The sequence below is a fragment of the Camelus bactrianus genome, chromosome X, assembly GCF_048773025.1.
Source record: "Camelus bactrianus isolate YW-2024 breed Bactrian camel chromosome X, ASM4877302v1, whole genome shotgun sequence".
Taxonomy (NCBI): domain Eukaryota; kingdom Metazoa; phylum Chordata; class Mammalia; order Artiodactyla; family Camelidae; genus Camelus; species Camelus bactrianus.
In genome coordinates this window covers 84803562-84821739 of record NC_133575.1, presented here as the reverse complement: position 1 = coordinate 84821739, position 18178 = coordinate 84803562, and the positions used below count along the sequence as shown (strand labels likewise).

Genomic DNA, 18178 nt, shown 5'->3' with positions numbered 1-18178 from the left:
CCCTCACCACCCATCATCCAAGGAAAAGAGGTCCTGAGAAACAGTTTTTGAAATTGGGAAATACTGCATACTGTATTGCTCTCTTAAATATTTTCAATGCATTTTGAAATAACATTAGCACAGTAAAGCCTGTGAGAGATCCTGCAATAAATTAACATGGAAAGCTTTGTTTAAGCCAGCTTTTCCCAAAGTTATTTGACCATGGAATCCTTTATTTACATAACACCTAGTATCATATAACTGAAAAACAATGTACAAAGAAAAAAGTCTGCTTAATGTGTTTCAATCACTGAAAATACCTCATGAAAATGATCCTTTATGATATAAATTATGTTACTTGAGGCTTTCCGAGTAGGACACAGAAGATGTGTATTACCTTACTTTTTTTTAATTGAAAGTACTCTCTATATGAACCAGCATTGTTTTTATCTAAGTTTTACCCACCTAAGAAATGAGGTAAAATACTTGACCTAAGGAGAAAAAGAAGAATGAATATATCTGACATTCTGTTCTATTAAACATTAAGAGTAACACTTCTATTCTATATTAAAAATTTTTAGGTTTCAGTAGACACTGTTAAATGTATTCCATTTAACATGACAAGGCTAAACAGATGACATACCCTAGATATGATTTCCAGATTGTTTTATTAGCTTTAAATATGTGACCTGGAGCCACCCTCATTATAGTTCAAATTTATCTGCTTCAAAGATTTTTCTACTTCTAATCCAGCTACTCTAAAAGCACTAATACAGAGGTCTTTATTTTTAAAGATTGTCTTGTGCTTTGTTACCCTAATTTCTCATACTTCATTTTCATCGTCAAATAGGTAAAATAACTATCACTGACCTATCGCAAAACAGTGTCCATGAATATAAAGTAGATATTTATAATGGATTCTGAAGATTTTAGCATAATGTTAAACTATCTCGATGGTAATTAGCCACAGGATATGCACGTCTCCACTTTATCAATTTCCACATTTTACCAGTAAGGAGCATTGTCTCAAACAGAGCTGTAGTTCTAAAAAAGTTAAGGGAAGGTATGTAATGAGATACAAATATGTATCAAAATTCATCTTCTCTGCTTCTCTAGAGAGATTTATTGAAATGTGCTTCATCATACTACCTTTGCTTATTAGAATCTATCACCTTTGGAATACTATACCTGCGGATGTTCCAAATGAGAACACGAGTGCCTTTTTTGCCTGGGATGGCATCAAACTGGGACAGCAGGTCACTTTCACTGTTGAAAATTGAATAGTTCAAGATGGCTTCTAGGCTGGGCAAGGAATCCTCAGTAATAATCATTTTTTGTAAAACCAAACATAGTCAAAGAAAAATTAATATCTTAAGAGGATGCTATCAGTTAGGAAGATCTGCCTTTTGGGTTGCATGTTGAGACAAAATATAGACATATAGATATAAAGCATGGGCATTACTGCTACAGAAGAAAGGAAATGGGGAAAACACAGAAAGGTTGTAAAGATAAACACCAAAATCAGCTACTGCTGCAGAATATAGCTTCAAAGATACAACATAAATTAAGGCAGCCTTATATTTAAGAAATAGGTCAAAGGCTGAACCTCTCAACTCTTTGGAAGCAATGAGTTCAAACTTTACTGCTATACTGCTTGCGTAAACAACCTCGTGTCTGACAGAAATAATAGCTTGTCCAGATATAAGAAAATGAGCTATTAGCTATCAGATAAGCTGATGAATAGTATGTTTCTGGGGGTATGACGCAAATGTAACTACCCTTAGGGGAAAAAAATAGAAGGCCCCGGGGAACTTTACCATGGGAGCGGTGGGATAGGGGAGACACTACATAGTTCAAATCGCCTAACAGTGAAAACTGCAATATAACAAAAACATTTCTAAGCCTCTGTCAATGGTTCATTTATTTTAAAAGTACTTAATAGGATTAAATTCTAGTTAAATGTAAGACATTTGAATACCTCTTTATATATGAAAATGATAGCTGGATTTGTTTCTATCAAAATAGTCAGATTAGACTAATTTTTAACTAACATTTTCCATTTCTAGAAAGGATATTGTTTTGCTGGTTGAATGGAACAATTGGTACAATAATTGCTTGGGCCTGGACACATTCCAGATAGGTTTGTGACAGTAGTCCAACAGTGAGAGTACCCCCATTCTTGGTGAAGACAAGAGCATCCTTTCCTAGACGCATGGAGCCTGACTTGAAACCATTACCAAAGACTCCGATTGGACACTGGCTCTTCTTTATTACTTTATCTGTAAAGCCAAAGCTGCAATTACACAAGAAAAAGGAAATGAGAAAAAAATAAATTAGAAAGGTAAAAAGCACCCTAAGATAGGTGACAGGCAGAATGTTTGGCTTACAAATGAAGAAAACTTGTAACCTCCCCCCCCCCACTTTTTCCTTCCTTTTGGTATTTCTGGGCAAACCTATTAAGTTAAAAACATAGGCAATTACTATGGAGAAATGGGACTGATTTTCCTGTGTGGTTTGTGAGTATATAAACACTTCCATTACATTAGAGTCATGCTTTATAAATGTAAAGGCAGCCTCTTTCCACTAACAGAGAGAGCTGGAAAAGGCCATGGACAGCTGTTTTTCTTATCTCAAGAAAATAGCTCTGATCACTAATAGTAAAGTTAAGGGAAGATGAAAAGGGTGGTTATCTCTGAGCACACCTTGGAGAGGGTAACAAGAGTACCAGATACTAGCACTACTCAGAGGTACTAGACTAGGCATCCCCAATCTAGTTATATCGCCCTCTAGAAATCTGAAAGCCAGAGATTACATAGCTTGACAAGTTCAACTATTCACCCAAAGGATAACACTTTCAATTCTTACCCTCTGCTCTATCTGCTGGGACAGTTCATTGGAATGTGGCCAAGGGATAAAAATAGGTAGTTCTGCCTCTGAATATCAGCAAACAGCTGCAGTATAAAGTCTCTCTTGTTTTATCAAGGGCCTTTCAGTGAGTCACCTCAACAATCTCTGTAGCCTCTTATGTGATCAGCTTAATCTGGAAGCCAGACCCTTTCTCTTTCTTAGATTTTCCATTCAAACACACAACAAAATAATCAAACCCCAAAAATGTAAAGACATGAAGTCTAGAAAATGATTATTATCTTCTTAATAAATCTAGAAAATGATTCATATATCTCCTCTAGTCACAAATAAAACTAATTTTTAAGGGTTGGTTCTCTCCAGATGGACTAAGTTTACAACGTGTATACTACCATTCACTCAATAAATATTTGCTGAGTACCTGCTATGTGCCATGCATTGTGCTAAGCACTGGAGACACAATAATTAAAAGAGACATTCTTGCCCTTCTGGTTTACAGTTTAAGGAAGGATTTTGTATATTACAGATTAGATGTTTCTCCTACATCAATAAAGTAGATGTTCTATCTGTTACGGCTGAGCAGCTTGGCTTTGGCTCTTACCGTTTTAAGCACGGATGAGGTGCCTGATTTCTACTTCGTGGAGGCTGTGGTTTGTGCTTACTCCCTAAGGAAGGAGGCCTACCTTTTAATTTTCTATTTCAAAGTGTTATACAATAATACCATTATGTCCTTCTAGAACAGACACTTTACAGGAGCTTTGTGTATCTAACAAATAAATCCAACCACATAAAAAGGTAATTTCTAGGGCAGAATTTCCTTTTAAAATACCAAAAGAGCATTAAGTTTCTGTAGCCTATGGGTCTTAGTATTCCAGGAAATAACTTTATCAAAGGTAAGATTCAGGCGTTCATTTTCCTCTTGTGGAAGAATTACCTAAAAACAATAGGGTCATTAGGAGGATTAAATAATACACTGTATGTATATATTAACTTACAAAGTAGCATTCAAATTTTAATTTTATAACTTACAAAGTAGCATTCAAATTTTAATTTTAAAGTATTTCTAGAAGTCATTCTAAGAATTGTCATGTGCTAACCTCTACCTCTACTTCAGATTTAATGGCATATCTAAAACTCAGGGCTCTTCATAAACTACATGAAATGAATCTGTAAGGTTATTTGGACTTTAACCTTCTCTAATGCCACAAAAGCTTCAATTAGGTGATCAAGGGTAAGTGGTGTAAATAGGAAGACTATATTATTCCTTTCATTTCCTTACCATTCCTGCCTCTTCTGCCATTTATTGTTTCTTTCTCCTTTGTAAGTGTAAACTTTCATTGTGTTATAGTTTTGGGAGACCAAATGAGTATATAAGGTTGAGAAGATAAGTAGTGGCCCAGGGCCAGAACCAGAAATGGAAAAGGATGAGAATAATGAGATGAGAGGAGCTGGAAGCTCAGTATGTTATTGTTGTTATGTTACCCTTAACTCTTTTCACATGTTCTTTTATTTCACCTGGATTCCCATGTTAGGTACTCCATTTAACTGAAAATCACAGAAGGGCTGTCAGATACCAACCAATAACTACCTAATATACAAGCCTCACAACAGATAACAGAATTGTAGGAATGAATCTTACATAGTTTGGTATAATTCACTGATTTTCCACAGAGATATCTCGGCTTGGACAGGTGGTTTCTCTTTATCAAGAAAATCCTGTTCTAACCTCTCACATAATAGACTCAATGTGTACACACTGCTGGGATATCAGCTCTTTGAGTGGAATCCAGGAAGATATAAGCTTTCTCCTGAGTTCCTTTAAAAGTCAAGATTCTAGAACATAGAGAGGTAATTTTAAATTTGGACTCTGACCAATGAAACAAACTTTAGCAAATTCATGGACATACAAGGGCAGGTACTGCTGTCCCCTAGATATACTGGTTGATTCAATATGTAATATAAAAGAATGAAAGACTGCTAAGCACATTATGATTCCCTGGCTGTTGCTTTGGAAGAACTAGGAAATTCACTTCTGAGCAGAGGTAGCAAATACCTTCAATCCATGAATCTGTGGCTGCTTTTAATCCTTGACTTTTAAAAGAGGGTTTCCACCCTGCTGAAAAAGGCAACTAAATACATAGACTAGCTGGTTCACACACTATCCCCAGAAGCTAAAGAAAATTAATTGTGAATCTTAAAGGAATTTAATGATAGGCTTTTTCTTTTTAACTTGATTTTCATGGGGCTCTGTATTTATGGGAGAAACTGTTGCTTCAGGTACATAACTATTTTATTAGCCTGAAAATAGGAAGAACAGCATAAAGAGTTGGAAAATGTGGATAAGATTATAACAAATGTTATAGGTCAAATAGAATTTCTGTAGGCTTAATAATTTTGCATAATTATCTCTATTATTTTTTCTAAATATAAAAATAATATGCCCCAAACCACAAACAGAAAAATTAGCATACTTAATAATAATTTTCAAAGCTACCTCTAAAGCTCATCTATTTAAAAGCAAACTGTAGTAAGTTGAATCCTTGGCTGGAGGTTAGAATTGAACTAAATGATCTCTTTTAAATAAATGGAACCTTCTAACTGATTCAAGTTTATTTTAAGATATGATCAGAAATAAAATCCAAAACATATAACTATACACAACTGAGGACTCATTTAAAAAAATTCTCTAAAATTAATTTTTAAATGTGAGGAGCAATTGTCCAGTTCAAATTAGAGGGAAACATATTTGGCACGATAATATCAAAAGATGCAATGGCTAAAGCAGTTTCTGCCTGTTTTGCTCCTCCTTCATATTTGAACTCAAATGTCATTTTTTCAGGGTAGCCTTTTTTGAGTACACAGACTAGATTAGATCCCTCCATTATATGCTCTCATAGAAACTGCACTCCTCCTTCACAGCACTTACCACTAGTGGGATAACCTATGCAGTTGTATTACTAGTTGATGCTTTTCTATCTTTCTCACTAAACTGTCAGCTCCTTGACAACAAGGCTCATGTCTGGTTCACCACACTGGAGAGTGATTCTCACATAGGTGCTCGGTAAAAATTTGTTTAAAGAATCTGGAACAAAAATCATTACAATTATTTTAAAACCATCCTCCTCCTTCCTCCTGTCTTGTAACTGTAAGCACCAACTTTCAGAGATGTAGTTTCACAGACAAAATGGAAGGTGGTAAGATTTGACACCCATGTCACTGGGATAAGGTTGGAGGGAAGGAAATGATAAGAGGATAAGTGGTTTCAGGGAAAAAAACTAGTACATATAGAATTAGATACATAATTATTTTGGTTCTATCCCATCTAACATTCTGTTCTTCTTAATATAAAATATTAACTTTAGGAGATAAAAGTGGGGCTGTAAGTTAAAAACAGGGCCAACTCTATACCTTTACCATCATACTGACCACATTCTTCCTCAAATATTCTTCTAATTATGAGGATCTGAGACAGAAGGTACATAGACTGCTAAGTGGTAAAACATAACCAAATTTATAATTGGTTATGCTCAAATTTCACTTTTCTTTATTGGATCAAAGGGACATCCCTACAAATAGGGTTATAGAATTAGCATACCTTCAAAGAGAACTACAACTAAATGAATTTTTCCATTTTTATAGCTCAGAGCCCTTTCCCTCCTCTACCAAATCCCTCTACTGTTACTCATGCTTCACACACTAGTTCAGGAAGCCATGTGGAGAGTAACCAACCTCATCTGCTAAAAAAGGAAGAGAGAAGGAAGGAGTTGAGGAAATACTCTTTTTTCACTGAGTGATACGTGAAGATAATGAAGTACAAACTTACATTCTCAACTACAAACGTTTTAGAGTAATTACATGAACTCAGAGTGCAAGAGAAAACTATCACCAGTCTTCAGCAGTTAGAAAAGAGAACTTTCTAACTCTGCAATTCTACTACAAAACCATTAAAGGTTATGTGTATGATGCCCTCTATTTATCCTTTGTGATGCTTGATTATATCCAGGCATGTTCATCATTCTAATCCATAAATTGTTCCATCTCCAATACTTGTGATCTAAGAGTGCATTTAAGTTAATATAAATTGGAGGAGGTCTCAGACCACTGAAGACCTCCAGGTCTTTTTACTCTTGCTGTTTTATTTGCCTAGACTCTCATCCCTTGCCCCTTGCTCTTTCACCATGTTAAATTCTACTACTTACCCTTAGATCTCAGCTTAAATATCACTTCATCTAAGAGGCTTTTCCTGACCTCCTGGATCAGACTGGGTTCCCCTGGTAAGTTATCTCATTGCATCTTATACTTTCCTATCATTATACCTATCACTTTTTGTTATGATTACTGCTTGACTGTCTGAATTGCCAGCTAGACTGTAAGTTCGGTGAGGAAAGTGTCTATTTCATAACCAGTGCCCTAGCACATAACAGTTGCTCAATAAATATTGGTTCAGTGAATAAAGGGAAAGTAAAATACTAAAGGACATTATTAAGCTTTAAATAGAGTTCATGAACTCACGACAAGAGAAAAAGAATGAAGACATTTTTACCTGAGCATTCGGTGTAGTTTATGAGGTGTCATCCCACATCCATCATCAGTAAAGGTCAAACAAGATTTATTCTTGACCTCCTCAACATCTATAAAGACCGTCCTGGCGGATACATCTGGATCTACAGCATTATCTGCAAAAGGTAGAAATCTGTGATATTAGATCTCTTTTTCTAATATTCTACTAAAATATCTACTTCAGTGCTCCTAAGACATAGAAACTGTCCTTTATTCCCTTCATGTGAATGTTCCAGAAGGTGAGCAGGGAGCATTAATGGTAGTGCACTTACTAGGTTATAGGGAAAAACATGCTTAGAGAGAAGGAGTGATTCTGCTTAGGCACTCTGTAATAGTCTTGAAGGTGAGGCTGTCCAACCTCATTAAATGGAGAACATAGGATTAAAGTAGGAAGAAAATATATAGAAAGTTTCATGATTCTTCCTGAGTTAGGTCTTCAAAATGGGTTAATTAGCTAAGACTCCAAAGACATCAAATCTAGCATGTTCTAACATGTGTGCCATGTCTACATCCCCAGGGGGCGCCATTGTCTAGTGGCCACATCTTTTTGCCATAGGCACCAGTTTACATAACTGTCAGTCACTGACACATGTGGTAGAAAAGCCTCATTAGGGCTCACCGGCCTGAGTGGGAGGGCAGTTTGTACAACCTGTTGGATATGTTTCTTAAGCATTCCTGTCTTTTTTAGCTCTTTAATCATCAAGACAAAGACCTTCCCTTCCACCCCTTTCCCTTTCCCTGACATTCTATACTACTTTACTGACACTCATGTGGCTGGGCTGAGAGATCCAGGTGGGGTTCTGGTTGTATACTCATCCCACAACCAGTGTTCAAATCATGGCATTTCTCTACTGGGAACATCCATCACAAGCAAGAAAAGTATTGCACATATTCAAAACATCAACTTTATTACACAATTAAAAGTATCAGTTACAATCACTTAAATGTGTAGAATGTCCATCAAATAAAACAAGACAGATTAATTTCAAGGGCCCCAATGGTGTTGCCAGAGTCACTGATAAAACTGTCACTCATTGTAACCCCCCAAAAGTCTTAATAGCACTAAGGAATCACTAACAGCCCCAGAGGAAGGTTAAAAGGTCTGATATAGTCAATCTTTAAGGACTAGTTGGGGTCGAGCCTTGTGTCATGTGGTAAATCAACTGGGCCAGCTTTTGGCAGCAATTTTAAGTTTGACATGCAACAGAGGCTTTATCAGAAATACAGTGTTTTACTTTGTAATAAGAGGCAGCAGTTTTTTTTCTTTAACTGACAGAAGGATTCAGCATTGTGAAGTTGCCTACATTGTTTCAAGAAACCACTTGGCAAGCAGGCCCTGAATTGTTTTAGAACCTATCAATCACTCCTGCTGGCAGAAAGCCAGGGCCACTAAGACTGATACCTTTAACTTGTCCACCAACAGGACCTCATTTCTACTCCGAAAACTTTGGACATACAGGAATTTTTTTCTAACACTTTATGAACATTCACAATGGAAACATACAACATATATCAATTCCAATTCTGCCTTTGTACAATTGGACATTCAATGAACCAGCTTTCAGTCCTCTCACAAAACCACTTTTACTTTTTTTCTCTTTACTACAAATTTTGCCCAAACTTTACTAGGTGTTTTTTGTTTTGGTTTTGTTTTGTTGTTTTTTACAGGAATATACCAAAGAGTTTTAATACAGGCATTTCAGGAGTTACAAGGTAACTGCCAGGAGCAGCTAGATATTTTATCTCCTTGGCTGGAAGCAGGTGGAGTACGGCGGGGGGGGGGGGGGGCACTCCAGAGGCCAGGGTCAGCTGGAGCAGCAGGGGAAAAGAGATCAGCAGGCAGGCCAGCAGCAGTCAGTACAGCTTTGCACTTACTTTCAGTTTTAAGTGGCTTTCCACTCAGCCTCAACAAATGAAATTATAATAATAACAAGGTCGGCCTTGATAAATGAACTTATAATAATAAGGCACCAATCTGGAGGATGGTTTCAATCTTCCCTCTTGCTGCTTAACCTTCCAAAAATTTATCAACACGAAGCTTATGCTATCAAATCCCAGGGAATCTACCTTCTCCCATGGCCCAGCCCACCTAGCCTATGAACAGGTAGGGCAGTGAGAGAACCCTGATTCCTTCCCCTTCACTCACCACTTAGGTAAGAGCTGCACAATCTCATGTGCTACCAGATCCCAAGGAGTTTTAGCTCTCCTAACCCGGCCCATGCCACCCTTAGCGGGAGGACTCTAACTCCCCTCTCTCACCACTTAGGCAAGAGCATGAGAAACCAGATCCCTGGGAATCTATCTTATCCCCTAATCATCTGACCTCTGGTCTTCTAAAAAAGCATTGTAACTCAAGCTTCATAGCTCATCATAACCTGGGAGGCAATTAGAAACTGTCCCGTGACAGCATCACTGGAGAGAGGACAGCAAGTGGGAGATGGCTTTGATGTAGGGCTTCCTCCCATCCTCTCCTGTTCCAGGAGGATGACCTATGTGGATTCCTGCAAGGTTGCCAGGGCCAAGCTGCTGCCCTATAGACATACTGCAAGTATCGAAAAGTATTCCTGTTGAAAATTAAGGACATCATCTTCTGATACAAGGTTATTCTTCCTCTGTGTTCTTGTTCTCTCTCTCTCTCTCTGTACAAACACACACACACACACACACACACACACACACACACACACACACACACACACACACACAGTGTCAGCATTCAACTGACCACAATTTTGAAATTCAAAAGTCATTTTTTATCTTTCTCTCCTTTACCCTATACATCCCTAGGCTCTCTCCCATCTTGCTCTTTCTATTTCCATTGTCACTTTCTTAGTTTACAGAGTTTACTCCCTCTCATCTGGATTACTGTGATAACTAGTCTTTCAAAGCTATGTCTCGCTTCTTTTTCAGTCTTATACAATGCTGCAAGATTAACTTTCCTGAAGCCCAGCTCTGACCATGACACTCCTCTGCTCAGAAAACTTCAGACTAAAAGCCCAAATACCCAAGCTTCCCAGTCACGTCCTGGGCCCAGTCCACCTTTCTAACCTCATTCCCTACTTGGTACTTGGAGTAAAAAGACCAATGTTTGAGTCTCGGATCTGTAAACATGTAACCTTGGAAAAGTCAAGTAGATTCTCTGAGCCTCTGTATCCTTATCTGCAGGATGAGAACAATAACCATGATGCCATTTACCTCAAAGGGTAAAGTTAAAAATGTATGTGAAAGCTCTATGTAAACTCTCCAAGGACCTACAGTTTTGACTATTCGTGAACTCCATGCTCCAATTAAACTCAACTACTCAATACTCTTCATGCCTTTATTCATGCAGTTGTTCCTTTTGCCTGGAATGCCCTCCCCTCCCCATACCCATATCCACATGTCCCAATCCTTCAAATCTCAGCTCAAATGTCACCTCCTCTCCAAAGCCTTTCCTAACCCTCCTCCTCCTGGTAAGCTGGAGTCATCCGTCCTTCCTCTGAATGACCACAGCACCCGATGTGTCTATCTTTGCCAATATATCACTTTCTATTTTGTCATAATACAAAGAATAAATCTTCTGTACATGTTTTTATCTCCCCTACCAGAATATGAATCTGTGTTATATTCATTTTTGTACCTACCACAGTGGCATTGCCCACAGTGAGTTCTCAATAAATATTTATTGAATAAATGATTCACCAGAAAATTAATGTGTAAGTGGAGGAGAAAACTGTTGAAGGAAAACCTAAAATGAAAGCTTTGGATTATCAGTTAATACTTTGCTCTCCCTTTCCCCTAGTATTAAATGACCACAAATAGTTGTGATTTGATTTTAAAACCTGTGTGTTTGTACGTATATGTGCAGGCATGTGTGTATGTATATAACACACATAGATACTTACACTCATATGGGTCATCTTAGGCCAGAATTAGGTTCTCTGAGTTAATGCTTAAGACATAAATCATATATATTCACAATTATAAATGGAACCCTCTTTAAATCACTGTAAAGTTCAGTACATGGTAGAGCATAGGTACACAGCGTTTTGTGCAGTGCCACTGTGAGGGGACAATACATTTCTGTCTCCCATTTCCCACTAAGTAAATTGTTACTTTTTCCTCTCTTTTCTTTTTTGTTAAGTTACATGCACGCAGATCTCATTCCACTGTGAAGTTTCATTCAAGGCACGGTGCAAAACCTTAAAAATATAGTCCCTGTTCTCTAGGATTCAAAACGTGCCAATGTCACTTTTTCCCCTTCACTTTCTATTGAAACAGTCATACATATTGTAAGCATTCTGTGTTATGGTCAAACGAATCATCAAAATTCCCCATCACCCTTCCAAATAACTCTCCTGACCATCTCCTCCCGCTGCCCACTGACTTCTTGCCTGAGACAATTCACACTGCATGGCCACAGTGATTGCAAATAAGAAAGTGATTCATTTGGGGAGCTTTGAAACCATTTTCAAGATTTTGTTGTGTTACCTTGCCCCATAGCCAGCTCTCCCTTCTTTCAATTTTTAAAACATTTGCAATGTGCTCTGTATGCTGCTGCATTTTGTCCAGGAATGTTTCTCTTCTTTGCTTTCCACACAGTATTTAGCACACTACTGCAAAAGCTGGTGTACTTGGCTTCAAGGGATCAACTGAAAACGCTTTAAAAGCAAACATCGGTGGAGCGAGAGGTTAAGTGCTCAGTATTCATTCCAGCGGTGTGAGGGCGCTCGTGGACCACGGACCTAGCCCTCCGCAGTAGCCGGGAGCCAAATGCACTCGTGTCATCTCTTAAGAGATGTCCCATCATTCCCAGACTCTCTGGTCCCAAAAGTTAAAGAATTCCATTTTCCATATCTTTCTTCACGGCCTACCGGGTCCTCTATCGTGACCCTTTGCTAGCTTGGCGCCCTCCATGGGTCGCCAGTCCGTGTGGAGTCCTGCTGCCTTGGGGCCCGATATTTTTATGCATCTCCTTTTGATTATTAACTAGGTTATCCTAAAGTGCCCGAGACATCACGAGCCAGAGAGAAAAACCACACAGGAGTCCTAAGTCTTCGGACACACCTTGTTTCCTCAGCTTTATTCGTGGAACCTTGTTCCGGGCGACAGAGCCGACCCTGCGGAGCCAGGATGGGTCCTGACGCCCCCAACCCAACCCCGGCCCGCCCCGCGCAGCTCCGCACATTCCTCTCGCGTCCGCGGCACCACGTTGGCACCGCTGCCTCGGGCGATCGCGGCCAGGCCCGCCCTCGCCACTCACCTAGCAGCTCCGCGATGGCACTGAAGGGTCGCGTGTGGCTGCTGGAGTTGCTCTGTAGGTAGCGGGGGCTCATCTGGGGGCGAGAGAAGGTCCCGTCCCGGGTGAGGCCTCGGCCCGCCGGGCCTTCCCCGCGCGCCCCCCGCAGCCCCGGGCCCGGCGCGCGCGCGCGCGTCCGCCCCCTCGGGCCCCCGACTTACCGTGCTCAGGCGGATCCCAAAGGCCTGCGGGCCGCCGCCCGGCCGGGCCAGCGCGCCACCCGGCGCGCCAGGGCCCGCGGGGGCCCCTCGGTACAGGAGCATTTTTTTGGCCGCCACGATACTCGTTTGCCGCCGCCGGACTCCTCGCCCGGCCGTCCCGGACTGGCCCTAGCTCACTCCCGCTCGCAGCTGGCGGCCGCCGTCCGGGACCGGCCCTCCCTCGCTCCCACCCGCAGCTGGCGGGGGCGGGGCGCGCTCCAGCCACCTGTCCGGCGCGGGAGGGGTGAGGCCGGCAGAGCCGCGCGGTGGCCCCGCCCTGTCAGCACCTCTCCCGACCCGCCGACTGCCGGGCCGGCCGCCGGGCCGTACAGAAATATGGCGACCTCCTGACAGCCGCTCCTCGATCCCCGCCCCTAATTAATTCTTGGCGTTCGCCATAGGCCAGGCCGCCGAGCGGGAAAGCGTTGGGGGGAGGGGGCGGGTGCGTGGGGAGGGGCGGGAATGAGGCGAGGGGAGGGAGAGGGTGTAGGGATTTCTGGAACAGAGTCCCAGTTCAGCGGCATGACTAACGGGCAGGATAAGACAAGTCTTACAAGTTCTAAAGACTACAGTTTTGGTATCTGGGGAGATAGCAGGCTCGCGTGATGGGAAAGCATTCGGACTATTTTGCCTCAAATGCCTCCCGAAGCAGCCAGAACTTTCTAGAAGTCGATTGGCAAATCCTCTTCAAAGCTTTGCAAGCGTGCAGGGAGGCTGTTTATAAAAGGAGAAATTGGAACGCACTTAAATACCCCAAAGTAGGGGATGGGTTAGGTTACAGAGAATCCATAAAACGGAATACTATGCAGTTCTTCAAGGCCATGTTTGTGGATGAAAATTTATTCCTGTGGAAAATATTCATGAGAGAATTAAGGAAACAAGAAGTTGCCACATACTGTGTAACATGATATCTTTTATTGGAAAAATAAGTACATATACACATACATACATATGTGTGCGTGCGTGCACGCACACGACCACACCCACACCCCACAATGAGAAACACCTGAAGTGACGTATTCCAAGATGGTATCTTCAGGTCTGGAGTTATGAATTTTTTGCCTTTTTTTCTGATTTGTGTTTTCTAATTTTTGTACCATTAAACATATACTGATTACAGAAAAAAAGATTTTTTTTTTTTAAAAATGTTTCCTGGTGTAGATGGACCATTATTTATTTGACCATTCCTCTGTAATAATTGTTCTCAATTCTTTTTTTTTGGGCCAATAAAAAAGTGCTTCCTCAGCCATCCTCTTGTAAGAGATCATGAATTTCTGGTACAATTATTTATACAGAATGTTGTTTTTAATAGCCTATGTGTGGTTTACTCTTAATAAGTACTGTAAGATGGAGGCAATTTACTCCCTAGGAAACAGCTACTTTGCCACATTCATAGCACTAGATGGTTTTGATCTTTTAACTTTTGGCCAATCTTTTGAATAAGAAAATACTACCTCTTTATTGTTTTAATTTACATTTCCCTACCAGTGTAGCTAAATACCTTCTCAGATGTTTATTATATATTTATATTATTAGAGCATTATGTCCCCCCACTGAGTCTTTTACATTTGTCTCTTTTTTTGGTGTCTTAAAGTTTTTTAAATATGCAGAAGTACAGAGAATGATACAATGAATCTGCAGCTATTTATTATTCAGATTCAAAAATTATTAGGACTTTTTCATACTTGCTTTATCTATTTTCTTTTTTTTATTTCTGTAAGTATTTTTGAGCAAATCTCACATCTCATTTTACTCTATATACTTCAATGTCCTCCAAAAATATGGACATTTTCTAAAAATAAGCAGCAACAATGCCACTTTCACGCTGAACAAAGTTCCTAACTTTGATATCCCCTACTACTCAGTCCATATTCTGATTTCCTCAATTATCCCCCAAAATGTCTCCTTACATTTGGTTTGTATACATCTAGATCCAAACAAGATGTACACATTGCACTTGGTTATGGGTCTTAAATCTACTTTAATCTAAAACAGTCTCTCCTCTTTTTTTTTTCTTCATTCTATTGCGTCATTGAAGAAACCAAGTCACTTGTACTGTTGAATGTGCTACATTCTCATTTGTCTGTTTGCTTATTTGTGTTGTTACTTAGTTTGCTCCTCTTGTTAGGGGAATAAGTGTAGCTTAAATGTAAACCATAAGCTGGCTCTAAAGTCTTCATTAGATTCCAGTACAAAGTGTTTTTTTTTTTTTCTGCAGGAATGCTCAGAGATGCTTTGTACTTCTTATTCTGTAACATTGGAAAGTACATACTAACGCTTAGTGATGTTCAGATTGATCAGCGGGTTCATGTAGAGGCAGCCTGAATGTTCTACTATAAAGTTTCCCATCAACCTTTTACTTTATAATTTCATCAATTGATATTCATTGCCTGAAAAAATATTTTATTAGAGTTGCAAAACGATGATAAACAAATCCCATCATTTCTTTGTAATTTATTAACTTGATCCTTCTTTGTAGAATTTATCCTCGTTAACCATGGCTACTTGGTTACTCTGAAATACAATTCATATAGGAAGGACAAGATAAATGCTTAATTCTTTACTTTTTTAAAAAAAAAACTAACACAACATTGTAAGTCAACTACACTTTCATTCTTTACTTTTAATCGACTATGTTTAGAGCAAAGAGTTGGGGCCTGTGTTGGATACTCTGATGTGCCAGCCTATCTCCCATTTCAATAAAGGACTTTTGGGCTGAGCCACTGAGATAACAGTTGGATTGCCTCAGGTATAGAGAGTTGCCTCACTCAAGGTCACGAAGTTTTCTGGGGCAGCACACCGTGACTGACCAAAGAAAGGCTATAAAGGCTTGATCATCTCAGCTTAACTTGGGGCAATTCTGAAGGGTCATTCTAACTCCAGATCCCTCTGTGGGCTTGGCTGAGGCTGTTGTTGGGCCTTCAGTGCAGCTCACCTTCCTCCCCTGCCCATGCCTGCTCCTTCCACAGGTGTTAATTCGAGAGACATCTCTTGATGCATGCTACATTCTGTCTCAGAGTCGGCTTCACCGGGGAACTAAAATTATAGCACTTGAAACTAAGAGTTATCCAGGAAAAGCAGCACTTAGATGGGATTTGGGAACCAGATCACTCACTGCTCAGTTGGCAAGGAGGACCGCGTCACAGAGTAGGAAGTGGATCACAGATAGTCCCCTGCCACAAGGTGGCAGTCCTATTATTGTTAAGACCTTCACCAGGTGGTGAATTGGGATGGTGTACTGGCAGAAGGGAACATATGGTATGGTGTGATATATCAAGTATTTGAGAAATATGGGGAAGAGTAGCTATAAGACCAATAGAATTCAGTGGTTATTGAGCTCCAAGAAGATTAAACTCCCAATAGAGTCAAGTTTGCTGATCCCAAATCAGGATGCTTCCGGGGAAAGAATAGGACCCTGACATACAACTTGGGGATATCTAGATTAATGCCACCAAAATCTCGAAACCCCAGATTTCTCTGAACCCTCTGAACCTGCAGAAATGACCTGACTTCCCTGCTGGCCATTGCTTCCATCTCTAGCTTAGAGATGTTGCAGAGCTTCTCCCCAAGACAAAGTGTGTCTTCGCTTCCTCTCCTGGCCACCAGGCCTATAACAAGGGTTGGGGCACAGCATGAACATGCTAAGCTTGATAAAGGAGGAAAGTAACTATACCCCAAAGAGCTGTACAGACTAGCCAGCATAGACTGGCAGGAGCTAAAAAAGTGCACACAAAATTGGATTCTGAGAGGGCTTGATCAAGGGAGCTAGACCATAAGGTCAGGTAAAGGAGAGTTTATCAGTGTGGGAACAATCTCCTGGAAAATAGGATTAATACCCCGGCCAGGACAAGAGATGGTGCAAACTCCCCACTAGGGTGGCTCCTAGAGGTATAGAAAAAGTGATGATCCAAGCTAACTGAGGTTGAAATGCCAGCGTTGCTGTGGCAATAGTGGAATAAGGGCTGAAAAGATTTAGAAGTGAGCATATTGGAGTAGATATACTGAAAAAGATGGGAAAACTCAAACAGAAAGGCACAGAATACACCATTTACCATGGCACCGAGGAACATGCTGGTGAGAGGGGTACCAGCACCATTAAGAAATTCAAGAGTGTTTCCTCTGTAGGTTAGGTCTATCCGCAGGAAAGAACGTTATAGCAAACCCACTAGGGCAGTGGCAATTGTAGGGCTCTGAAAAGACAGAGACCCTGTGGCTAAGTGTAACCGTCACAAGGCAGGTGAGTGCAGTTGTCGTGAGTACAAGGTTGAGGGAGAAGACTGAGGGGCCCAAAGTGCAGTTATGGAAATGGTAAACAGAACATGGCATCCTAGGGGAAGGATAAATGGGCAGGGACAATGAATGTCCATTCTGGTGAGGTTTTAACCAGAGCAGTCATAATCTTCCTTGCACAATGACCCACTGCCATTTCTTCCCCTTAGCACAGCACGGCATTTTTGAAAGCACTGTTTGGCCCTCAATCTTGTTTGACGCAAGCCTTGGAACTTCTAAAAATGCCCATATACTGCCTTCTTCTAAGGTGTGTGGCCCATCTGCCTCACTTGCAGTGGGGCACTGTGAACGCTGCTCTAAGTATCGGCATGTTTCCTACTTGGTGGATTTGGTGTTTAAACAAAAGCTTTGTGTCCTGATTGTCAACTGGGGTCAGAGGCCTCCTCTCAGCCCCTCTCCAGCTCCCCATGACGGAGGGGCGATTCGGAGGGGCCCAGGGAGCAGTTGAAAGTCTAGGGTTTGGCCTCCTTTGAGCCTCACTGCCGCTGCACAGCGATAAACAAAAACAGCCAATGAATCTACACAAATTCCATCACTGTGGCTCCGCAGGGCTGTAAAAAGGCCATAACGCAAGGTTCCTCATACTTCACCACTAAACAGGGCTAAGGCGGCCGCTGGCACGTTGTGAGGGAGGACTCCAGTGAACAGATCCTGCCAGTGGGCACGGCATGGGTGCCAGGTGTGAAACCCTGGGTCTTGCTGCAAAATGAGGGGCAGGGAATGGCTTCAGCAGGGTGCGGTGGGCCCTCTGAAAATCCCTAACACACCTCTCTCTGTCTTGGGGCAGAGCTTTAGTCCTCAAGGCGGGCATAGCCCTGGTCCAGGGCCTTGGGTTCGAAGCCCTGAGCCATAAACATGATCTCCATATTTCAGCCTGGTCCAGGCTGAGTTCCCCCAGCCACTGTCCCAGGCAAGTAGATGAGCCAGGAAGGCACCTGACATTTCCTCCCAGCCGATGAGCCTGTAACAGCGCTAATTGTTCGACACACACGTGTGCTCGTTACTG

The 18178-nt window shown here is 41.0% G+C and overlaps 1 protein-coding gene across 4 annotated transcripts in view; it reads right to left on the bottom strand.

Annotated features, from left to right (window-relative positions):
• Positions 1-13222, bottom strand: part of MORC4 (MORC family CW-type zinc finger 4) — a 50149-nt gene extending 36927 nt beyond the window's left edge. For 2 of the 4 annotated variants that reach the window (XM_074359905.1, XM_074359906.1), the window contains exons 1-5: positions 12844-13221; positions 12647-12719; positions 7388-7520; positions 2055-2272; positions 1168-1315 (exon numbers count right to left, since the gene is read on the bottom strand). In XM_074359905.1, coding sequence (XP_074216006.1) covers positions 1168-1315; positions 2055-2272; positions 7388-7520; positions 12647-12719; positions 12844-12945 — 674 coding nt within the window. In that variant the 5' untranslated portion in view covers positions 12946-13221. Of the gene's footprint in view, positions 1-1167; positions 1316-2054; positions 2273-7387; positions 7521-12646; positions 12720-12843 lie in introns of all 4 variants that reach the window. The other 2 variants (XM_074359907.1, XM_074359908.1) reach the window with 2 other exon arrangements.
• Between the last annotated feature and the right edge of the window lie 4956 nt (positions 13223-18178).